Consider the following 26,016-nt stretch of genomic DNA (forward strand, 5'->3'; position numbering starts at 1 on the left):
ATACCAGTGTTAGAGGAGAAATTTGCTGATCCATTTGGAGCTGTGAGACTGGGTTTGAACTTCCTTGGAGGACCAGATACACAGAGTAGGCTGGACTAATTGGTATTTAGGTAAGCAGAGGTGGGAAAGGTTATCTTGAGTGTCTTTTATCAACTTTGTCAAATTCGATAGCAGTGTCACCAGTTGGAGAAATGGGCCTATATACAGTCATTCAAGGCCTCATAGTCACCCTGTGGCACATTTATCATGCTCCATAAAACACCGGATCTATACTAGCGGCATCAATTTTCAGTGCATTTTCATGTCCAATTTGTTGTTGTATAAGCTGCCTTTTGGATGCCTTGCTTGCAAAAAAAATAATGATAATAATGGAATGTGCAGCTTTCTGAGTGTGTATCTTCATTGTAGCTCCAAGGCCCTGAAAACTGGACACTTGAGACTTGGCCTATGAACTCCTCAAACATTGCAAAGAAAAGATAGATGGAGCGAGAGGGAGGGAGAGGGAGATACTGATGGGAGGAGGAGGAGAGAAGAGAGCTGAGCAAACACTGAAGTAAAAGAAAGAGAAAGACCAATAACATAGAAAAGAAAGGATGGAAGGCAAATAGGTTTTTAAGGTTGTATGACTGTCATGTTAAAATTAATAAATTAATAATCAGAATAGCATCCAGATCAATTCTTGCTTGGCATCTCACAGTGCCCATGACAGTGAATCCCATGACAGTAAATGCAGAGAATCTAGTATTGCAAAGATCATATGCAACCTGTACTGTGCTTTCCACCCCAGATTCCAGTGAGAACTGTACAGATAACGTGAAGATGTTCACACAGCATTCCCTTATTCAAGAAATGCATAAAAGCTGGTTCTAATATTTGTGTTTCAGTGGACCATCCATAGGTAAATTATTTAAGAAAAGATTACCAAAAGTCTCAGATAAAAGCTTCCCCCACCTTTTTAAGGAAAAAAAAAGCAATACTAGCCATATTTGATTAACCTAAATCTTGATATATTTACAATCCATATGTTAAAGAAGAATTTGTTCCAAAGCTCTATGTTAATGAGCTTTGTGTGGTCCAGCAACATACAGAATAGGTAAAAGGTTCCCCTTGACAATTTGTCTGGTCGTGTTTGACTCTGGGCGGTGGTGCTCATCTCCGTTTCCAACCCATAGAGCTAGCGTTTTGTCCGCAGACAATCCTCTGTGGTCACATGGCCAGCGTGACTAGATACGGAACGCTGTTTACCTTCCCACTGAGGTGGTACCTATTTATCTACTCGCATTTTGCATTTTGCATGCTTTCAAACTGCTAGGTTGGTGGGAGCTGGGACAAGCTACAGAGGCTCACCCCATTGTGTGGATTTGATCTTACGACTGCAGGTCTTCTGACCTTGCAGCACAGAGGGTTCAGCGGTTTAACTCGCAGTATCACCATGCAGCACAACATACAGAATAGGGTGCGTCTTTTCCCCTGTGGGGAATGGGGAGGTATGCTGAAGACACCTTAAAGGAATAGAGCTGTCCATGGTGCTGATACAATACCCATTAAAGAGATGTCTGAAAGTTTCTCAGTGATGAAGTCTTCCTCATTTCATATCCCCTTCAGTGCTCTGCCAGTTTGATGATTTGGAAGGCACAAAATCTGGGATCACTGTAAATTCTAGGGCAATCATAACACAGCTGCAATGTTTATGTGTGTGTGTGTAAGCATCTACCTTTCCTTCTTCATCTCATTGAAATTTCCTTATTCAATTAAAGTTGTGTGTGGAATTTTGTTTAAACTGCAATGCAGAGGGAGAACTATTGTTCTACAGTGCTTAGAGTGTCAGACTATGATACAGGAGGCCTGGGTTCAAATCTCATTAAGCAATTAAATTAATTGAGTGACCTTGTGTCTGTCAAAGTCTCTCTGGCTGACCTACTTCACAGCATGGTTGTGAGAATAAAGTGAGGGTAGAAGAGCTGTGTATGCCACTTTGAGCTTACTGGAGGAAAGGCAAAATATAAATGCAACTGGGAAATAAATACACATACCCATCTCTTCTCCACTGAGATCATGACCAAAAAGGAAAATAAAGAAGAAAAATATCAGACCCACACATTTACACACATAGTGTAGTTAAGCTTTAAAAAAACTCCCATTGACTCCAAAGTTGTTTTTAGATGTTTATGTCTTGTGGTTTAGGAGGCAATGTGATAATCATGGGTACTTTCTATACAGTAGTGAATGAAATGTTGAGAATCTCTACAAGATGCAATGCTGTTGTATCATTAGTGAAATCGGAAATTAGTCCTGCGTGTGGACATTCTCATTCTAAGCATAGCAGTGGGATTTTTAGTTTCTCCACAAAGGCAGAGGTAACCAAAGCTTTCCTGAAATGTGATAGAGGTAGAAGGACCATGATCTCAGTTGTAGGAAATTGCAAAAGAGCACATAATAGGAAACTGAAAAGGCCTTCTCTCCACAGAGAGTTGTTCTCAGACAATTATGGCTATGATCCCATTTTGGTATCTGGGGTGATCAAAAGGAATGGAAGCAATAAAAGTCTAAAATGAAAGGAAACACACATCTTTTGGTAAATTCCATTTTGCACCTGTACAGCCTATCCTGTGTAATCTGGGTGCCACCCTACTGTTGTGTTGCTGATTTATTCTACCAGTTCTATGGCTTGTGTAGCCAATAATCATTCCCCTCATGTTCATCCATTCTGATTGATAGAACTACAGTAGGTGACAAAGAAACACACATTTCAGTGCCTTCTAAGATTGCTTAAAATCTTGTTTGTGTAATACTTCCCTGCTAAGTGGCAGTGGGATATCCTGTCTTCTTCAATTGCAGCTAAAAAGAAGAGGTGTGTTGCAGGTATAACTTATGCAGGCATATTGCTTGAAATAAATGTGGTAGTTCCTCTTTTGTATGAATGCCTCTTTCCTTAATAAGAGATTACTTCATGGAAATCTTATGATGATTATATGCATATTTATTTATGAAGACATTCCACTGAACCTGTTGGGATTTACTCTTATGTAACCACATGTAAAATAGGGCTGCGTTACTACATATGCATTGTTACCAATGAGTTTGGACATGTGAAAACATGAATTTAGAGCATAAGAATGTCATAGGATAAATGTATAATTGAAATGTTTTTATGTGAGCTGAATAAAAGCAGGTTGAATTATTATATTTCTTTCTCCCTCCATTTTAGGTTACAGACATGATGCTACAGGACAAGCCTTATCCTGACTGGGGGAAATCTGCCAGAGCTTTTTGGAAAAGGGGAAATACCAGGATCGTTTTGTTCTGGTAGGCAGCAGCACAGTTCATTTACCAAGATTTCCTGCCTACATGCCTGTACCAAACATGGCATCTTACTCTTTTGTTGTGAACCGCTATGAAGGGGCTGTTTCCTAAGTGATGTAGCTTAAAACTGTGATTATCATTTCTAATTAAATGCCATATTGCATCTGTTCACCCAGCAAAAATCATATTCTTAAGTACAGTAGGACAGAAACTACACTACACCAAGAACCAATGCTGTGATTCTTCAGCATGACCATCTGTACTGCAGACCCAAATCATATTTTCAATATACACCAGCTTTATAAAAGTCACCACTTAATGGAGGAGCAAGTAGATACACATTTCTTTTGGCCAGCATGAATCTAACAGTACATGTGATCCTGGCCTTCTACTTGAGGGCCATCTATTCATAAAGGTGAAAATAAGACAACTCCTTTTTCAAAAATGAAGGGGACAATTGGGCTGTCATGTGAACATCTTCCAAACAGAAGTCAAATATGCTGTTTCCTTATGATCAACTAACAAAGCTCTTCATTTTGCTATGGCAACTGCCTCGTTGGCACCATGCATATAACTATCCATTGCTGTAGCTGCTTAAGTAACACTTAGTACAAGACTTCTCTAAATTGCAAGACGAGCTTCAGTATAAGTGGTCAACACTAACATAATCTATCCAGCGTCATGGATGTATTTGGTGATGGAAACCGATTATGACTTTTCATGTAAGCAATAACAGCTTCAAGCAGAATGAAAATGCTACCACTTTGGGTCATCAACAGAGTTGACTGATTTAGGACAGAAGAGAGGAAACATGTCTTCATGCAACATGAAATTAATGTACAGAACCACTTACATAGTAGTCTGGGTAACTTTGAAAGAGGAATAAGAGGAAACCATTGAGGACAAGTCTAGCAGAGAAATCATAGGCATTCTGGGCATTTTTGTCCAAAAGGCAACTGTGGCATTCGCCCTTGTGGCCCCTGCTTGTTTTTCCCTCACAAAGGCTCATGTCGCATTTTCCTCTCGCTGCCACCAGTGGATTACCTCAATCGATAATATAAATGACATTTGTCTGAACACTTGATTTGTGAACAGAAACAGAATGTATTTATTGAAGTGAAGCAGATTGAATAATAACAGAAGTTCCTCAGATAAACATACACAAGCAAATCATCAACAGTTCTCTCAGTACATACGTCTTTTCTCTAGCTATGTCATTACCACCTTCTCTACCTATTTTCTTAACCAGTTTTATCTCTCAGTATCTGTTTTCCCCCCGACTAACCAGCCCTATATGACTCCTTCTTCTCCCACCAAACCTCATGTAGCTGTTGACTCCGCCTCTCCAGTCCTCTCATAGGCTCATGCAAATCAGCTCATGAATACGAATAGAATGAGTGACATGGCGATAGTCACAGCAACTTTTCAAAATTCCAGGTTTATTCTTTTCTTCTCCAGCTAGTAGACTCTATCCCAAAGTGCCTATCTTATTACTGTTAAAAATGAATGACTAGATGAGTCCTAACTCTAACAGAACAACAGAAACTATACTGGATGTGATCTTTACACAGAATTCATAAGTAAATACATATCTAATATTGCAGTGGACTTTGGGCTGGTATAGTGGCACTATTCGATGTTAGTCTTAGTCTGATCCAGTGGTGCTGTGAAGTTCTTATAAGTATCTTCTGCATAAATGTTTTGTTTCAAGATGAGGAGTATTATTTTTCCTGTCAATCTAAAAAGTGTTGTTGTTGATGTTGTTTAGTCGTTAAGTTGTGTCTGACTCTTCGTGACCCCATGGACCAGAGCACGCCAGGCCCTCCTGTCTTCCACTTCTGCCTGGAGTTTGGTCAAATTCATGTTGGTAGCTTCGGTGACACTGTCCATCCATCTCATCCTCTGTCGTCCCCTTCTCCTCTTGCCTTCACACTTTCCCAAAATCAGGGTCTTTTCCAGGGAGTCTTCTCTACTCATGAGATGGCCAAAGTATTGGTGCCTCAGCATCAGGATCTGTCCTTCCAGTGAGCACTCTGGGTTGATTTCCTTCAGAATGGATAGGTTTGTTCTCCTTGCAGTCCAGGGGACCCTCAAGAGTCTCCTCCAGCACCACAGTTCAAAAACATAAATTCTTCGGCAGTTAGCCACCTTTATGGTCCAACTCACACTCCCATACATTGCTACTGGAAAAACCATAGTTTTGACTATGTGGACCTTTGTCGGCAAGGTGATGTCTCTGCTTTTTAAGAAGCTGTCTAGGTTTGTCATCACTTTCCTCCCCAGAAACAGGCATCTTTTAATTTTGTGGCTCCTGTCACCATCTGCAGTGATCAGGGAGCCCAAGAAAGTAAAATCTGTCACTGCTTCCATATCTATTTGCCAGGAGATGATGGAACCAGTGGCCATGATCTTAGTTTTTTTGATGTTGAGCTTCAGACCATTTTTGAGCTCTCTTCTTTCACCCTCATTAAGAGGTTTTTAATTCCTCCTCACTTTCTGCTATCAGAGTGGTATCATCTGCATATCAGTGGTTGTTGATATTTCTTCCGGCAATCTTGATTCCATCTTGGGATTCATCTAGTCCTGCTTTTCGCATGATGTATTCTGTATATAAGTTAAATAAGAAAGGAGACAATATACAGCCTTGTCATATTCCTTTCCCAGTTTTGAACGAATCAGTTGTTCCATATCCAGTTCTAACTGTTGCTTCCTGTCCCACATATAGATTTCCCAGAAGACAGATAAGGTGCTCAGGCACTCCCATTTCTTTAAGGACTTGCCATAGTTTGCTGTGGTCCACACAGTCAAAGGCTTTTGCATAGTCAATGAAGCAGAAGTAGATGTTTTTCTGGAACTCTCTGGCTTTCTCCCTAATCCAACGCATGTTTGCAATTTGGTCTCTAGTTCTTCTGCCCCTTGGAAATCCAGCTTGTACTTCTGGGACTTCTCGGTCCATATACTGCTGACGCCTACCTTTTAGGATTTTGAGCATAACCTTGCTAGTGTCTGAAATGAGTACAATTGTATGGTAGTTGGAGCATTCTTTGGCACTGCCCTTCTTTGAGATTGGGATGTAGACTGATCTTTTCCAATCCTCTGGCCACTGCTGAATTTTCTAAACCTGCTGGCATATTGAGTGTAGCACCTTAACAGCATCATCTTTTAGGCTTTTAAATAGTTCCATGGAATGCTATCACCTTCACTGGCCTTGTTGTTATCTATGCTTTCTAAGGCCCACTTGACTTCACTCTCCAGGATGTCAGGCTCTAGGTCAGCAACCACACTATCTGGGTTGTCTGGGACATCCAGATCTTTGTGCTATAATTCTTCTGTGTATTCTTGCCACCTCTTCTTGATGTCTTCTGCTTCTTTTAGGTCCCTACCGTTTTTGTCCTTTATCACATCCATCTTTGCATGAAATGTTCCTTTAATAGCACCAATTTTCTTGAACAGATCTCTGGTTTTTCCCTTTCTATTATTTTCCTATATATCTTTACACTGTGCATTTATGAAGGCCCTTTTGTCTTTCCTTTATTCTTTGGAAGACTGTATTCAATTTTCTGTAGCTTTCCCTATCTCCCTTGGATTTTGTTTCCCTTCTCTGCTATTTGTAAGGCCGAGTTGGACAGCACTTTGCTTTTTTGCATTTCCTTTTCTTTGGGATGGTTTTTGTTGCTACCTTCTGTACAACATTACGAGCCTCCATCCCTAGTTCTTCAGGCATTCTGTCCACCAAATCTAGTTCCTTAAATCTGTTCTTCACTCCCTCTCTGTATTCATAAGGGATTCATAATGAATACAGAGCGGGAGTGAAGAAAGTAGGAAGAAAGTAGGAAAAACTACTGGGCTAGTCAGATTATACCTTGAGCTTGAGTTTTGCTATAAGAAGCTGATGATCAGAGCCACAATCAGCTCCAGGTCTTGTTTTTGCTGACTGTATGAGCTTCTCCATCTTTGGCTGCATAGAATATAATCAATCTGCTTTCGGTATTGCCCATCTGGTGATGTCCATGTGTAGAGTCGCCTATTGTGTTGTTGGAAAAGAGTGTTTGTGATGACCAGTTTTTTCTCTTGACAAAACTCTATTAGCCTTTGCCCTGCTTCATTTTGAACTCCAAGGCCAAACTTCCCTGTTTTTCCTTTTATCTCTTGACTCCTTACTTTAGCATTCCAGTCCCCTATAATGACAAGAACATCTTTTTTTGGTGTCAGTTCTAGAATCTATAAAGTACAAAACCAGAAAAAAAGGGAGTCAGAAATAACAAAGACAGACGTACATATTTATTGAAATGAACCCATAATTTTAAACAGCCCGTATGTTGGGGTGATCATTAATTATGTTCAGTATCCCAGTCCTCTAGAACTAATTGGTAATAAGAATTTTCATAAAGTCAAATGACATATCTCTTCACATTCTGATAATTAGAATTTTCATTCCAAAATTAGGTTTCTTACCACATTCCAAAGACTATGTTTTCTTTTGCTATTTTTCATGAAGTTTTTTTTTCATAATACATTTTGTGCATTAACATTTCATGCCAAAGATTCCTCTTTTGTGCATGATCTGATTGTGGGGAAGGTTTTATTCTCCATTTTTGGCCAGCAGTGCAGTAATTAGCAGAGTTGTTACTGTTTTACATAGCTTGGTGTTATCTTTTTAAGTCTACCCAAGAGGGAAAGCAAGGATCATTTGGTAATTTATGTTCTACCTTCCTTCAACTGTGTTAGTTGCTGTTTTGTTTTTTTCCAGTGTGAGTTTTGTAAGTGTACTTTTACCTTGTAATAATTTGTCACAAAAATCTGAACATTGCTTTTGTTCATGTTTAAGAAATTTTTCAACCAGGAAGAATTAGTCCAATTGGGATTTTAAACATGTAAAGGGCAATGTAAGTGTCTTTATTTTTAACTGTGGGCAATGAAATACAAATGTCTTAGGCAGCACATCTCATATAGTGACATTATTTGTGAACTGGCTGCCAAGAATTCAGGAGCATCAACCTACGTGTTCTAGTAAGCAGAAAGGAAAGGAAGTGGGAAAACCTAACAGTGTTAAAATGTAGTATAATAGTGTCTTGTAGCACATTTAAAATGAGCAAAACTACTGTTTTATGTCTTTCCTTTTTTAAAATCACATTGTGTCTTTTGGCTCTGTTCTCCAGTCTATCAAAGTCCTATTGAATTCTGATTCTGTCTAGCTCCCCTCCAAGTTTGGTGCCATCTGTGAATTTGATGAGCATCCTGTGCATACCCTCATCCATTTATAAAAAATATTGAACAATATAGGGCCTAAAACAGAACTTTTGGTACCTACCCCCCTTGTCATTTCTCACCAGAATAACTAGGAGCCATTGGTGAACATTCTTTGGGTACTCAACCAGCTATAAATTCATCTGCCAGTAGCAGTGTCTAGTCCATGTTTGATCAGCTTGGGCACACAGCAATCCCATCAACCAAGCAAGCTTGCTATACTATATAAAATAGGAAATAATATTAGTCTGGCATGATTTGTTTTTGAGAAACATATGCTGGGTCTTGAAACTTTCAAACTCTCTTGCTTGTTTGAACTCATTGTTGGCTTTAGTCTTTCTAACCTTCCATTAACACATATTGGCTACTCACTTGGATTCTTCTTTCGTGATTTGCCTCTTTTTCAATTGCTTATAATCACCCTTCAAAAACTTAACTCATCTATAAGCTCTTTATGCAGCCACCCTGGCTTCTTCAGATTTCTCCCTGCTCTCTGTTCTTTCTTAGATGAATTGTTTGAGAATATGCCTTTTCATCCTAAAGAAACTTCCACCCACCATGGACTTCCTTTTTTATATATACTAACACACCTCTAGTTGTTTTTACAAATTTGCAACCTCCATCTTGGGATTTTACTACAGTTATTGAAGCCATTAGCCAGTAACAATTTGGACAAGCCATGTATTTCAACAGTTACAACATTCTAGTTCCTGACATGCTGAAGACTCTACCTACGACCAGCCCAAGACCTTTTGCTGCCTAAGGCAGACAAGATTGTATCTTCCTGCATTCCATGTGCAAAGCTAACCAGATTCATAGCTTAAGTCTTTCAGAGAACCTCAGGGCAGCAAGCTCACTTACAGGAAACTGGCTGGGGTACCAACACAGCTCTATCTGCTCCTCAGCCCTCTATATCTGCTGTGATCGCTTCAGCCTGCCTAAAATAGGATTGCCCTAATTGATGGTGACATGTCGCTCTAAAAGTGGTGTGTGCATTTATTGATAATATGTGAATGTTATTGACTTGTACAATTTCATGGTGTTTACGACTATCCATTTGCTTTCTTGGCCTGGATAAATAATACCCTGTTTCCCTGAAAATAAGACCTAACCTGAAAATAAGCCCTAGTATGGTTTTTCAGGATGCTTGTAATATAAGCCCTACCCCCAAAATAAGCCCCATTTAATTGAAACCCCACTCTCCACCACTGTGCAGCAACCAGAAGATGATGACATGACTGTATTTGAATAAATGCAGATTGTTGTACATGAAAAAAAAGTAAATAAGCCCTAATTCATTTTTGGAGCAAAAATTACTGTAAGACCCTGTCTTATTTTCGGGGAAGCACAGTAGGTGCAGGAAGGACCCCTTAAATGTGGCTCTTAGCTTGCAAAAATAAGAACTAATATTACTGGAAGAATAAGAGCAGCTGGGCTGTTGTTCTCTGCTTTGCCCTCCCACCCAGGGTTACTCTTTGTTTATATGCTTGCTTCTAATCTACAGTGCAGCGGCACTGAGAAAAAGGAAAGTTCAGCCTCACAATGCCAGTCCTGCAAATCCATTGGTCTGATTCTTGCACTTAATGTCAACTTTATCAAACCTGTCTACGTTCAATATATGTACATCATGTAACAAAAGACAGCTCAGTGAGTCCTTGCCTGAGACTTCTTTAAAAAGTATTTTATTGTAAAAATCAATATAGCTTTTTTTTGCACTTGGAGAATCTTCAGACAGCTGAACAATATCAAGGCATTCAATTTTCCTTTGTAACAGAGATGAAATAATAAGAACAGCATGCTCATGTTTTTGCTGTGTGTAATTATATGTTGTCTACCCACAATTGTGCAAATAGGGAAAGAAATGGATTGAGCCTCAGAGAGATTAAAATGTCAGTACATCGCAGTATGTTAACAACTGCTGTATGGGTCTCGTTGTCTAATAAATACATTTTCTCTTCCTTTGCTCCTCACATCCTGCCCCCTTTGCTTTCAAATTCTGTAGCACAAAGATGACGTATTTGAATGGCTGTCATGAAATTATTAGAACTACAAATAGGCTGTAAATCTTTGACGTGTATAGAAGTGAGGTACTTTGTGCTTGTGATGGTATTGTGTTGAAGAAAATTATGCAGTCTCTGTGTTCTAACGTACTCAATGGTAAGTGAAGAGTCGAATATGGTGGTGTTTTCAATAGCTAGCAAGTATCACCTGGTCCATTTGCATCCATCTCTTATGAATTGGCTGAGCTTGAATCACGATGGACCATGACTCTTATTGTCGCCTTGATTTAGAGTTACCACTCCCCATGAAATAAATATAAGCTGCTTCCTCTTGTTAATAGGCAAATCCTCATGAGCTTCAACAGACCAACTTAGTAAAGGGGGCTGAAAAAAAAACATCTTACATCTGAATAAAGCAAATATTTTTGAGAGCATTCCAGCATTTCCATTGCCTGTCAGCATTCACACTTTCTGTCACTTCATAACATATATTTGATTGCATTAACTACAAAGCCAATCAGAGAGGGAATGAGGGGTTGCCAGAAGTCTGCATTAAAATGGCGCTGGCATAGATTTTAAATTGCATTAGTTGTTCCCTCAGCATTAGCTTCCTCCAAAAAATATAGCTAAGACTGAGGCTATTACAAAAGCTTTCCACTACTCTCTCCCCCTCCTGCTGTTGATTACACTTTCTCCTTGAAATGCTTCTAATTGGTTGACCTCCAAAGCACATCTCCCCTCCTCCCTCTGCAGTTTTTAAGAAACAGCTTTTTTTTTTTGCTGTGTTTTTCTATCTCTCTTGTTTAATGGAACTGGTTTCCCTTTAAATGGCTTGAACTGAACTACTCGTTTTAATTATTGTGGATTCACCTGAAATAAATCAAATCTGAGGCACCCGTGAGATGCCTCTGATTGTACTTTTTAGAAAAATATTAGAACCGTTGGTGAGGGGTTACTGGGTCAAATCTAATGATACTGCTTAGTGGCTGTTTTTACATGGCTTCTGAAGACAAATTCCCATCCTTCAGCACAGTGGTCCCCAACCTTGGGCCTCCAGATGTTCTTGGACTTCAATTCCCAGAAATCCTGGCCAGCAGAGGTGGTGGTGAAGGTTTCTGGGAGTTGTAGTTCAAGAACATCTGGAGGCCCAAGGTTGGGGACCACTGCTTCAGCATCAACATGCCTTCTGTATGGTATCCTATCTTGTTTTGCATGTAATTTGTTTTGCATAGCTAACAGTGAAGTCCTGTATGGGCCCGCCCAACAGATTTCCATGAGTCTTCCTTCCAGTAAAGAGTAAAACCAACAAAGTGTGAATGCATCTCCTTCCTGTTGTCACCCTTTACCCACCACCATGTTCCTCGTTGAATAAACGTGACGGTGAACAGCAGGCTGCAGTAGCCAGAGTGTTGAAACAGAATCGATGCTGGGTATATCATGGGGAGACCAGATGCTAACAGTGGGCAAGGTGATTATGCTAGGAAAAGTGTGATGCAGGGTGGGGAGGAAGTTTAAATGTGAGAAGGGCTGACTTGATAAAGGAAGTCGCAGCCTTTAATATGCAAGATGTGAGCGGGGCTGTTAATGACATGACTTTCTGGAGTTAAGTAGTTCATAGGGCCTCCATTTTGCAAGAGCTGATCAGGGCAATAGATGATAGGACATTCTGAAGATAACTTATTCATAGAGTCACTATAGGTCAGAGGCAACTTGACACAATACAACAATAATAAGAAGAAATTATAGGATCACCATAAATTGGAGGCATCTTGGTGGCACATATCAATGACAGAAGACTGCAGGGGTGTGCACTAAGTTTTATTTTATGTAATCAGATTTGCTACAAATATTACATTTAAAATATACTGTTTATTTGTTAATTGTTGATTGCTATATTTTGTTTTATTTTGTTCTACATGGTATATTGTTTTGTAATGTGAGCTTGTTGTTGTTTGTTTTACTTAATTTTTAAATTAAAAAAGGATGCAACAACAAATCATAGAGTCCTTATCAAGCATCTTGATGGCTCACACCAAAGACAAAAGGCTGCAGTGGAGGGGAAATCTGGTTCACTATTGGCATCCTATCTTGCTGGGTGGAAATTGTTGGATATCAGTCATAATCCTCATCTAATGAAGTGGATTGCTGTCCACAAAGCATATGCATTGCTCTTCGTCTGTTGGCTGCTAAATTTAGGAGCTACAAAAACATTAGACGAGTCAGTGTTTGCAAGCAGCCAGAATGCAAGGCTTGGAAGTGATGGATTACAAAGAAACCATGTAACTAGTTTTTGCTAGTGTCAAACATTACATTAAAATGTAACCAATTTTGCATTATATTTAGCAGTAATGAAGATAGTTTTCTAGTTACTTTCAAAGGTTACTTTTAATGAGCATTCTAAGGCATTTCTGGATAAGCTTAATTTTTCAAGCTTATGCCATTCTCTTACCAATCTTCGGAAGTTTTTTTTTTAGGTAATAGAATGTAATAGAAAAGTAAATATATATATATATAGTAATAGTTTAGAAGTATAGTTAGTCTAACAGGAAAAACACACAAACACATAAAATAAAGATGACAAAAATGTTCTAGCACCTTAAAGACTAACTGCTATATTTTAATGTGAGCTTTTGTAGACAACTCCACTTCCTTACCATTGCAAGTTACTTTTTTCAATATTACAGTGATTAATGGCAATGTAACAAAATATTAGGGCTGCCTAATTGCGTCCCATACGCTGCTCTCTGCCTAGAAACCGGACAGACTTCAATCGAATCTAGAGCCTGGTTGATTACCTTCAAATACTGGCTGAGACTTCATAACGACCCTGATCCAAATAGTCTCATTTTTCAACTACTTCAAGATTCGTCCTCCTCCAACTGGCTTGCCATCATCGAGAAAAAAATTAGTGCTTTGGGTCTATGCTTGGACTCCTTCTATATGCTGTCTGCCTCTGAAACGTTTCAAATAATTAAACGAAGAGTCCTGGACATTGAGCAACAAAACCTTTACAATGCGGCTAACAAGACTTGTTCACCAGTGAAATTGTCTCTTCCTTGCAAATTTGGACATATAGCTTCATACCTCTCTGCACTAAGTAACCCCCAGCACCGGAGGGCGTTCTCATTGGCCCGGTTTAATGTGATGCCATCTGCAGTCCTGACGGGCAGATTTTTAAGGACCCCCCACGCAGATAGGCTTTGTTCATGCAAACAAAACTGTATCGATTCAATTTCCCATATCCTATTAGGGTGTCCCAAGTATACTGCCCCTCGTATCCAACTTTTAGAACCAATTTTAAAAAACAAATCAGGCCTCTCTGAAGCCGACAAAGTTTATTTTATGTTGAGTGACTCTTTACAGGATGTATCTGCGAGTGTAGCATCCTTTCTACACTATGTTACAATCCTGTGTAACAAAGACCAGCAAACTGTACTCCTCTTTTAACTTTCCTTTTATACGTTGTCTTGTCTATGCCAATAAAGGTCTGATTGATTGATTGATTGATTAATAGCAATGGCTTTCTTTTTAAACACTGTAAGAAGTAATGGGAAGAAATCTGTTTTAAAACTAATTTCCAAGGTCTGCTAAGTAATACATGCAACCTTGTTAATCATCAACCAACAAAAGTTATTCAGCAATATGGCCTCAATGGCTTTTGATACTGTTAGCCATGATAGAACAGTGCACTGCACTAATGGGACAGTATATAAATTAATGAAATTAATCAATATCCTTCTGGAATGGTTGTCGGAATCATGGGTAGATAGCCACGTAATGCTGCTGCTCATTGGGTTCTTCAGCTGCTGCCATCTTGGGTCCTTTTGGAGGAGAAAGCAGGATAAATAAATAAATAAATAAATTCGCGAAGGCTTTCACGGCCGGGATCTAATGGGTGTTGTAAATAAATAAATACTTGTTGCTGAAGGATTTCAACTCAAGCTCATGGCATTTATGCATCGGGATTCCACAAGGTTACATTCTTTATAATAGCTATATGAAACTGCTGGGTTAAGCAGCAGGAATGTTTCATCACTGCTTGGCCATTAGTTATCTGGAACCAATAATTTCAAGACTATCATTAGTAGGTGGCTTGTCTGCTCAAGAGGATGCTTGTTAAGATGTTATGGAAGGAGTGAATATTTGTGTGCTGTCAGATCATTTCTGGATGATGGCAGCTCTCCCATGTTTTTCCGGATATGAAACATTCAGAAGTGATATATCACCCTCTTCTTCTGATGGCACTCTGGGACTGTGTTGCTTTTTCATGGTTGCAGAGGGAGGAGGTATGTAACAGTGTCAGCCACACGTTAGCTGCAGGCAGTCTCAGCTGGTCAGTCTCATGGAAGGCACAAGGGGGATTGAAATTCCTGACTTTCCAGCAAGGCACTTCAACCCTCTAAACCAGCTCTGGTGAGTTACACCAGCTCTGAAAGGGGCTGCACTACCCCAAATGGTAAAGTTTTCATTCCAGGAGTATAGAACCTTCTCTATCATTGAAAGCAAAAAATGTCTTCTGTGTCCTCCTAGCTGTGATTCTACTTGGATAGAGACTGCTGGCTTTTTTGGTCACCTCCTATTGAAATCACTACAACGTGTTGAATGTGGGGCTACCCTTGACCACGGATCAGAAGCTAGAGTACTGATTGAAACTTGTTGTGATGACATTGTGCTAGCAATGTGTCCTTTCCTGTCGTATAAGCCCTTTAACAGGTATGGAGGAAAGCTGTGTTGTGTGAAATTCCAGGTTGTGTGAAATTCCAGGTGAAGCTAGTGCTGTTCCATAATTTGGCTTTCCAGTAGTTTTATTTTCCCATGAAGTGGGTTCATTTTCCACCTCTTTCAACAGGACAATTTAGAATTTCTTATTTTTTCTTATCTTATAATGGTTTCCCTGTGGCTTCAACTAAAGTGTGGGATGCTGGAAAGGCAGCCACTTGTAATGTACATCATGGCCCAATGAGATACAGCTGCATCATACGTAGGGGGAGCATCTTGTTCCATGCATTAGGAGAAAGGCAGGATATAGATGTGGAAAATAAATCAATAAGAAATCTGAATTCCGTTTTCCTGATAATTTGCTGAAATCTCTGCTCATATGAATTTTTTTTTTCCAAAAGGAATTGAAAGATAATGGCCAAAATTCTCATAAGAGAGAATCTCAACACATGACTAGTCTGTGTATCATTTCTCTGTATAGCTTGTTAAGCTCTGGTTTTATTATTACCTAGAACCTCTTGTGTAATCTTTTTTTGTACCAGGCAAGGGACTTGTAATTTTTCTGGGGCCTTTAATCCTTGGTATCTGTTGTTATTGTGCTACGCTTTCAAACTACACAAGATGCTCAGCAATGGACTGAGAAATGGCGTTTCTAAATCAGTTATTAAAGATATCTAGTTGTCCTAGCATAAAATTTTCTCAGCTCTACATTTTGCAAATCACTTTGCTTTGTTTTGCTCTTGGGATGGTAGGCTCTGGTTTCATTTGCGTGTGTACTGAGGCAGACAGTGTGTTGTTGTTGTTGTTGTTTATTTGATTTATACCCCGCCTATCTGGGCGACTCGTCCATTCTAGGCGGCTAGAGGTAAAACCAATGTCTAATTACAAGCTCAACTTCTTGGACGAGGACACCTCACCCTAAAATTAGGGACACTACTCTCTCTCTCTCTGTCTCTCCTTGCATCATTAAATGTTCTCAGTCACTCCCTTCCTCCCTGCCTTGTGTGTTTTAGTCAAACAACCACATTTTGCAGGTGACTCTGCATGTTTTCCCATGCCTTTGACAGTTATGTGTACAGAATGGTGGTTATTTTCTGATTATCGTGAAGGACTGTTTATATGAATCTTTCAGTTTTGTTTTGAAAGCCCTTTTTAAAAGAACTCCTGACTTCAGCCCACCCATAGCATTGCTGCAGTATGTGTGTGGGATTATCCCTGGCTTTGAAAGGCTTCTACCAATATTTCATGTAGGGTTTTTAGAGATTTATTTTTCATAGTTCCAAAAGGATGGAGCTCTTCTGGCCTGGCTGTAGAGGGACTACTCTTCCGAACCATCTGACTACTGGCAAACATATTCTTTTTCTTCCTCCACTAACCTAATCCCTTTGCTCCAGATGATGGCTTTCCTACAGCAAGGCAGATGGTGCTACAGAAGCCATCACTCCTTTGTGTGCAAGAACTGGTAGGAAACATCATTATGTGCATGCATAGACAATCATATACATAAAAGGTTTCATAGCAAAAATCATATACAAAATGAGACATATATACAAATGGGAAAGATTTAATTTGTGTCCTGAATCTATAAACCCCAAAACCAAGGTGGGGTGGTTAGAGTGTATAGTATTAAATTGCGCCAGGTTGCCATATTTAGTCAGGAATATATCTGCAATCCAGTATAATACTGATAATCAGTGGGATAATTTTACCCTTATGTACACAGAATATTAAGGAAAAGAGAGATTACACTACCAGTGGTGTTGATTTACGTGTCCAAAACATCATAGCAGAAAATGCATTAGAAATCCTAGACAGAACAAAATTAAGTCTCAAACCATTTGGGAAGAGGCACTAGGCCAAAACTATCAAGAGAAGAGAGAATCTTTGATTGATTAAACAAATTTCTTCCTCTTCTCTGAAGTCTGAGGGAGAGGGAAGGTTGCTGGAGGCAAGAGGGAAAACAGCTGTTTTGAAATATGAATAGCCACTCTTGAATGGGACTCCATCTTGGATCTCTTGGATGGGAATCCATTGCTAGGCCAACAACCCATTTTCCACAGCAGACAAGTCTTGGGGAAGTCTACCACTCATGTCATCAATACCTGCCTCATCCAGACCTGAGTGAACCAAATGTATCCTCACAACATTCTTGTCCCCTCAGCATCCTCATACTCCCCATGTTTTTAAAACTTGTTCACATAAAAAAGTGTCTGCTAATGAATGTTGGGGTTTACTATGTTTTGACCCATGTAGCATTTTTTTTTAATAAAAATAGTTTTGCTACTAGATGGAAAGGGTGGCTTTTGAGTATACCTATAATACCCTGCAAAGGGTAATCGTGAATATGAATTGACTATACACAATTATTATTACTGTCATTTACATATCAGTCATTTTCAGTTAGCTTGGGCTACTCAATTTGTGAGGCTGAAGCCCAAACAACATTGGATCTAAGTTGGCATAGTAGTCATTTTCTTCAGACACCTATATGAAGGGAAATTTTATCTTTGTTATAACAGAATGATAATTATGATAAAATGATAATTGCGTGCCATCAAGCAGCTGCAGCTTCCCTGCCCTAAATGAAACCGCAGCCACCATGTTTGCAAAGGGCAGCCAGTCTTTCTTTTTACACACCGTGGCTGCAGAGACCAGATGGAGACCTCGGCAGTGGCAGCAGCGATTACAGTAAGGGGGTGTCAGCGGGGTGGGGTGGGGCTAAGGTAGGGAGAAGAATGGGTGGGATAGGCAGTGGGAGTTGGTAGCTGTAGGTGTGGGTGGCTGCTTATCGGCTCGCCAATTAGCTGACCAGAGGCCAATAGGCAGAATGTTTTTTCTATTTTTAAAATTTATACATACAGGAAAAGATTCATCGATGTATTTGTCGAGACTTAAAATTTGACGAATACAGATTGACAAATATTTAATGAATTGGCTATTTTCGTCAAAAAGCCGATCCGTTTTTATATTTGTCCCCATCTCTAATATTAACCACAACTAGAAGAAACCCATTGAAATCAATAGAAATGAAAGTTATGTTCATTTCAATGAATTTTATTTAGTAGGGATTAATGTTTTATATAGTCCTCTATATTTAAACCACCCATCAATAGTGGTTTCCATGTTTTTCTGACTATGTTTCACTGGTGAATTTAGAGTACTGTAGTTTTTTTTAGTTTCATTTTCTAATGTGCAGAATGTACAACATTTTCCCAAACAAAACCTTTTATAAGATTCAAGTATAGATGGAAGAATCCCAAACATGCTATTAATGTTTTAGTGAAGGTTTAGGTCTGTTTCAGAGTGCCTTTCTCTTTCAGCTTTATTTATCAAAGGGTTTTTGGAGTTGTTTTGCTGTCCTTCATTTAATTTTAGCAGTTATATCTTGAGACACACTTCCATGGAAAGAAAATGTATGTATATGCACATTAGAAATGCCACTTTTATCATCTGCCACAAAGCCATTCCAGAGATTACAACATATTTTGGCTGGCTTCTGAAAACAATACACTTTGTTTTAATCAATACACAACTTCAATTAGTGTTCAGGTCAGTAAGTGGTAAGACATTTATGGAATCAATCATTTTGGATTAAGGATTGTGCAGGCTACAGGCTTCCTAATGGAATGGAAATAATGCCTGGAACTTCTCCAAAAGAATCCAAGTCTCAATGGAACGATTAAATATGCATGAATAATGTTTGCAGTGAAGTTCAAACACATCAGCCTGAGGCTCATATTTTGGGCTTTAAATTTATTCACTATTTTTCTCTGAGCAACTCTTCGATGGTCTAAAAACATTTTGGAGGGCCTGCTGTATCGCTTATCTAAATTCTGACTGACTAATATAGCAGCCGCTATTATTTTTAATCGCCATTTCAAGAAACAGAAATAGATCCTGAAGCAGGGAAAGCATAGTTTGACATTCTGGAAATGAAAACCTTTATTCATGAGTACATTAAACGTTAGCAGGCTGCTGTCCTATCTCAGGGGTGGGGGGCTCTTTCAGCTGAAGGATTGAATTCGATTTCAGAGACCATTTTCTGGAGGGGAGATATGTCCCAGTGGCAAGATAGTAATGAAGTCTTACAACAGGCCTTTCAATTTTTTAGAATGGGCACAAAGACCATACACAATTTAGGAATCTAGCATATATTGATGGGAAGGAGATGTGGCTCAGAGTGGGACCTCAAGAAGGCTGGATTCAGCACCAGAGGCTAAGGATCCCTGTCCCTTATTATGCACTTCCATCAGAGTAAGTCTCATTAAACTCAGTAGGACGTTTGCGCAGACATGCACAGTGCTCTGCTACCATATGTGAGACAATCAGAAATGCAGATGCATTTGTTTTCTTGCTTTTCTCCTGCAAACAAGAATTGAATTAAGCCTTGTCTGTTTGGTGAAGTTGCAGTTAGTTGCTTCAAGGTTGTGTGGTTCTTGTTTTTGCAACTGATCCATGAGTAAAATCATCAGACTTAAAGATAAGGTGAGGGAAACATCTAATTTGACTTTGGCTTGGAAGCTGGACTGCAAAAGTTGTCAAATATCAAGAGCTTAGGTGATGCTAATTTCTGCAAATATTTGTAACCATAGCCTCCAGTCAGCACAGCCAGTGAACTGATCTATTCCAAATAGGTCAAATTTCTGTCTAGAATTTAGCTAGCTTTTTAGCCAAATTTGAAATAAGCAGGATAAGAATACCATGTGCTGTCAAGTCAATTCTGACGTATGGCGACCTTTTTCAGGGTTTTTGAGGTAGAGAATATGCAGAAGTAGTTTGCCATTCCCTTCTTCTGCAGGTGCTCTGGGGACTGTGCAGCTTACCCAAGGCCACACAGGCTGACTTTTCTCGCAGGATGCACAGTGGAGAATCAAACTTTCAGCCTCTGGCTCTGCAGCCAGATTCCTAAACCAGTGAGCTATCCAGCCAGCTAAATGTGAAAGAAGGGTTTATTAATCCTGGTCATGGGCTGAGCTTCAGGCAGCCAAAATGGTTGAAGAGAGAGAACTAGATTGTGAAAGGTGCCCCTTCTTTCCTGGGAGACCTGTCTTCATCCATTAGAATCAGTGTAACTGTTCATTCTACACTCCTTGCATTCCTTGCCCTTGGCTATGCCTGGCCAGGGTAGATGGGAGAGTAACCCAAGAATGTCTAGAACATCTCATTCTTCCCACCGCATAAGTGATGATGCCTCAGTAGTATAGAGCAGTGGCCCCCAACCTTGGGCCTCCAGATGTTCTTGGACTTCAACTCCCAAAAATCCTGGCCAGCAGAGGTGGTGGTGAAGGTTTCTGGGAGTTGTAGTCCAAGAACATCTGGAGGCCCAAGGTTGGGGAGCACTGGTATAGAGCACATGCTTTACATACAGATGTCTACTCATTCGTTCCCCTGGATGGCCACAAGTTAAAATGGGTGGACAGTAATGTGTGGCCCTCCAGATGTTGTTGATAGTCAGTGCAGATGATACAAAGACAGATAAGCTAAGAGCCCATTTATTTTCTACTATACTGGTCTTATGCTGGAAAGGAGTCCTGCTGGCCGCCACCATTTCTTCCTTATTTTTAGGCTGACCAGACATCAGGTATGTGCAGATACTGTATCCCCGAGTCCTCTGTACAGGATTGTTTCTGATTTTCAGATTACTTTTATGATTCCCAAAGTCTCCCGTCTAGTCCAGAGGCTCCAGTAGAAGCCCACAGAGATGAAATGAATGCCTCAGAACTTCTGGGAACATATTTCTAGATAATTGCTCTTCTTTGCTGAGCATACAATGGGGCTGCTATTGTACTGAAGGTCAGCCGTACCTTTTCAGTGTCTTTCATTTCACATGTTAAAGATACTTTAAATAGATTTTGGTTTAGAACGCTGTAGTTCTGGCACATCATCAGTATCAAATAATAGTTCCCAATGTTACTAAGGGAACGCGCCCACAGACTTCTTCCTTTATTAGAAGTCGCATGTTATTCTCCCTTCCTTAACATCCTTTCCTGTCCACTTCTTGCTTACAATATCCTGCTCACAAGTCCACAAGACAACAATTGGTAAGAATCTCGGCTGCTTAGAAATCTCTCTTTTCAGCAACTGGTTCCTTTGTTGTTGTTTCATACACCTCAAGTAATAGGATTTCCCAATAATTAGACTTACTACAACTCAGCAAAATCAGTAGTTTAAGAAGATTGCTGGATTGCTTGCTGATAATGTACAGTAATTCCTTCTGGGAGATGTATGGATATCCCACACACTCCCCATGAAAAAATATCATCCTAATGTGTTATTTTAGTGATGCCATTAGCAGAATGACAGTTTCAGCTCTAGTAATGACATGTACCAGTGGCTGATCATGGCACAATGAAGCAAAGGCAATTTATCTAAAGTAAACATTAAAGCAAAGCAAAGCATGTTTGAAAACTCAGTTTTAGGCTGTTATTAAAGCAAAACCCACATGCTACCAATGCTGCAGTAGAGGTAAAGTTCTACTGTTGCTACAGGATTCAGTCCCTTCTCTCCTGTATATTGTTCTGAGCACAGTTATGTCTATGTTGGGTGAGAGTATTTATGCCAGCTAGCATGCTGATAACACCCTCAATTAAGATGTGGGATGGAGCCCACCAGTGTAATTGAGCCTTCTGAGTCCAATTTTGCAAACGCTGTTCTGCCTCCACATTTCAGTCCCAAATATTATGGATGACAATTTAGTTGCTCTGCTGTGTAGACTGAAAGTCAAAAATTTGCCAGCATAGCCAGTCCATGGGTTTATGGTGTGTGTCCTCATTGGAAGAAGACAATGTACATGGCCCTCTCCCTTTGAAAAAAAGCTTTCCTCGCTGTATTTTCAGGGCCACCCCAACACATTCTGCAGCCTGAGGAGAATGAAAAGACAGTGGCCACCCATACCTATTCCAAATCCAAAAGGTTGCCTTCAGTGATGGAATAGCATCCTCCATCATCCTTGAAAGTCAGCCATTTTTAAAAACAAGGATGGGCAAAGTATTCCCCCCCCCCATTTACTTTCGAAGCTCACAGCATTCCTCCATCCCAAAATTCAGTTCTCCCCATTTCTGGGTTAACCTGACAACTCATATGTGGCGATAACCTAGGTCCTCAGTACATTTTCTGCTTCTGGATGCTTCTAGGAAGGGTGATATTTGCAATGGATAGTTGCAGTCCCCATCCCACCCCAGTGTAAAAAAAAAATTAAAAAGAGAAATGAATGTCCACTTACTACTGGCTTTGACTCCTCTACATTTTGGGCATTTGAGACCATTTCTTGCTCTGGCTCAGCTATGATGGATGTAGGGGCAAAAATTTGCCTGTATACCCACAAAGGTTGCTGTCAAATTGTAAGTTTTCACCATCCTCTTAAAGGAATTAGAACTAGAGATAGGGATGAATATAAAAATGGATCGGCTTTTTTTGACGAAAATAGCTAATTTGTTAACTATTCATCCGTTCATATTCATGGGTTCCAGAGATCCCCATGAATACGAAGGGACAAATATTTATCGATTTTTATTCATCCTTCGTATTAAAACCAAAAACATTCTGCTTACCAGCTGCCGATCAGCTGAACAGTGGGGGATAGGCAGCCACCACCACCCACAGCCACCAAACCCCGCAGCATACCTTCCCACCCCCTTCCTCTCCCTACCTTAGCCCTCCCCCACCGGCACCCCCTCCCTATTAAAAAAACCCAGCACCATTCTGCTTACCGGCTGCCGATCAGCTGATAGGTGGCAGATAGGCAGCCATCCCCCTCCCACAGCCAGCCACCCCAACAGCCTACCCCCACACCCTCTTCCTTTCCCTACCTTAGCCCAGCCTACCCCACCCCACCCCACCCCCATTGACAACCCATTAACCTTAATCACTGCTGCCAGGGTTTCTTTCTGGCCTCTCAGCCATGCATGTAAAAAGGGAGACTGGCTGCCCTTTGCAAAGATGGCAGCTGCAGCCTCATTCAGTGTAAGGAAGCTGCAGCTCCCATCTTTGGAAAGGGCAGCCTAGATTCCCTTAGCCTGCCTTAAGGGAATCCAGGCTGCCCTTTGCAAAGATGGCAGCTGCAGCTTCATTTAGGGTAGGGAAGCTGCAGCTGCCATCTTTGCGAAAGGCAGCCAGTCGCCCTTTCTACATGCATGGCTGAGAGGCCAGAAGGAAACCTTGGCAGCAGCGATTAAGGTAAGGCGGTGTCAGTGGAGCAAGTGGGGGCTAAGGTAGGGAAAGGAAAGGAGTGTGTGGGTAGGTTGTGGGGTGGCTGGCTGTGGGGTGTGCATGGCTGCCTATTGGCATCCGATCAGCTAATCAGTGGCCAATAGGCAGAATGGTGGGGTTTGGGGGTCTTTTTTTGTATTGTTGCTAAAGACAAACTCAATGCCTCATGCGTGCCTCTCAGTACCAAAGATCTCTCATTCTGCTGGGGCCAAAAATAACTCCCTCAATACCATGGACTTCTGTGCTATGTGGTAAACTCTCCTGGGGGGACCCAATTTGTGGGTGAATAACACATATGTCTGATATCCAAACTTCACCAAAGTTGGCAGGCATGTTGGGGAAAGACATAGGAAGCTCTGTTGTGATTCTGAATTCTCTAAGTGCCTGGGGGGAGCTTTCCCGGGGGTGTCCTTTTTGTGACTATATAACTCAGGAGCCCATTATTCAATGTTCACCAAACTTTCAGGATTGTAGAAGAGTGTCTGAGGAAAGGGTCCAGCAAATTAGGTGTCTCTAGGTACTTAGGGGCCACTTCTATAGCCATTTAAACTGAAGATGAATCAACAAATCAATTTGTCAATTCGTCAAAGAATATTCGTATATTCACATTCATTGAGTCATTAACCTTATGAATCACGAATCAAAATGAATCGCCATTTGTTTTGCTTCGTCCCCATCTCTAATTAAAACTGTATGTGGAGTGCACATAGTTGTGTCCTATAACACTCGCTTCTGTTACTAAAGTAGCCACCACACAGTTTGATGGTCATGTGTAGCAATCTATTGAGCCATCACAAAGTTCTCAGGATCAGTCCCCACTCCCCCAAACTCCATGACTTAGTCGTTCTTCATCTTCTCTTTGAAGGACATGGGGTAAGGTGTAAGTTCAAAAATAAGGAGCAAATGGGAAATATTTTACTTGTATTTCCTGTAGGAAATGTTATACTTAGGTGAAATACAGAAAATAAAATTTCTCTTAATTGTTACACATGTTTTCTGAGAGCCAATTTAGACCATTAAAGGCCAAGTCACAAAAAACATTTACTCCAGGAAATTCCAATTTCTCCAAAGTTTTGAAAAGAAGAAAAAGAAAGTTCCATCATAAAAAGTCTCAGTTCAATAGTCAGTATTTAATATTTTGTGTTCATGTCTGCTGTTATGGAAAGCACTGAAATCCCAGCCATGTAGCAGAAGATGTGCCCAATAGAGCAAAAGAACCCTAATATCTTGGCTGTTGCCAACAAACTGTACTGCACTAGATGTGCAAAAGATACCATAATCCAGATTTTAAATTAAACTGTCCTTGGAACCACATTAAGCATAATGGGACATCTGTGCTGTCAGTTCATTGGAGACAGTTACTGGCAGTAGGAATGGAACTTTTATGAAGCTGAGCACATTGGACTTGTATCTAACTTTTGAGATGTGACCTTAGAGGCCACCTGGGCTGCTGCCACAAATGTATCAAGGCAAAATGCTTTCAACTTAATTATGTTTTCTTAATATTCTTAGACATGTAGGAACAAAATCCCAGGAATGGTCTGGCAAGTTTGGGGCATACATAAAGGAATGGGTTGTCACATGGAGCTGTTTGTGATGTCAAATAGCACAGAGTGCTGTACAGAAATTCCTATGGCATTTTTAAAAAATCATGCTCCTAATTTTACCTGATTTATTTCACTCAGTTCTTTAGCTACAGAAACCTAGGAAATGAGCCCAGGTCAGTGTTGATTGTACCTTGGATGGGGACCATTGGCTTCCAGAATCCCTTATCATTGGCCATTCTGGCTCAGGCTCTTAGGAGTCAAAATCATCTGGAGGACCAAACATTTACAGTAGGGAGGCCAGCTATGCATTGCCCCCTCCAAAAGATACATTGCCAGAAAAAAGAGGATTAAATATAATACAGATCTGTGTAAAAGATGTGTATGCTCACTTGATGCAATTTGAATTCATTACTGTAAAAGAAATAGAAATATCATATACTGTATCTCACCACAGAATGGAAAACTGAACTGTCTGCTGTTCAGCTGCTAACACTTGATAGACAACTTCAAGGCAGAGATAGAAAATAAATGACAGCTCGCTTGGCAGTAGTAATACACAGGGAAAGGACTTGGGTCTTAGTAGGCCACAAGCTAAACTCAAGTCAGCAGTATGACTGGGCAAAGGAAGCTAATGCGATGTTAGATTGTGTCAACAGAAGTACAGTGTCCAGATCAAGGGAAGTAATGGTGTCTCTCTGTTCTGCTTTAGTCAGACCTCATCTTGGAATGCCATGTCCATTTCTGGGTGCCCAGTTTAATGATTATATTGAGAAGTTGGAACATGCCCAGAGGAGGGCAACCAGGATAGTTAACAGTCTGGAAACCAAACTTGGTATGTTTAGAGTAGGGAAGAGTACAGTGAGAGGCAATATTGCTGTCTTCAAATATTTGAAGGGCTGTCACATGTAAGAAGGTGCAAACTTGTTAGCTCCAGAGGATAGGATCTAAATCCAAATTATAAGAAACTTTAGTAAAAACATTTTGACAGGAAG

The 26,016-nt window shown here is 40.2% G+C and overlaps 1 protein-coding gene across 5 annotated transcripts in view; it reads left to right on the forward strand.

Annotated features, from left to right (window-relative positions):
- Window positions 1-26,016, forward strand: part of TMEM117 (transmembrane protein 117) — a 277,135-nt gene that overhangs the window by 174,807 nt on the left and 76,312 nt on the right. For all 5 annotated transcript variants that reach the window (XR_013537034.1, XM_078376879.1, XM_020795539.3 and 2 more), the window contains one exon: window positions 3,209-3,306. Coding sequence is in view for 4 of the 5 variants with exons in the window: in XM_078376879.1 (XP_078233005.1) it covers window positions 3,209-3,306 (98 nt within the window). In the remaining variant the exon portion in view is untranslated. The remainder of the gene's footprint in view (window positions 1-3,208; window positions 3,307-26,016) is intronic.

Source organism: Pogona vitticeps, chromosome 5 (genome assembly GCF_051106095.1).
Source record: "Pogona vitticeps strain Pit_001003342236 chromosome 5, PviZW2.1, whole genome shotgun sequence".
Classification (NCBI taxonomy): Eukaryota; Metazoa; Chordata; class Lepidosauria; order Squamata; family Agamidae; genus Pogona; species Pogona vitticeps.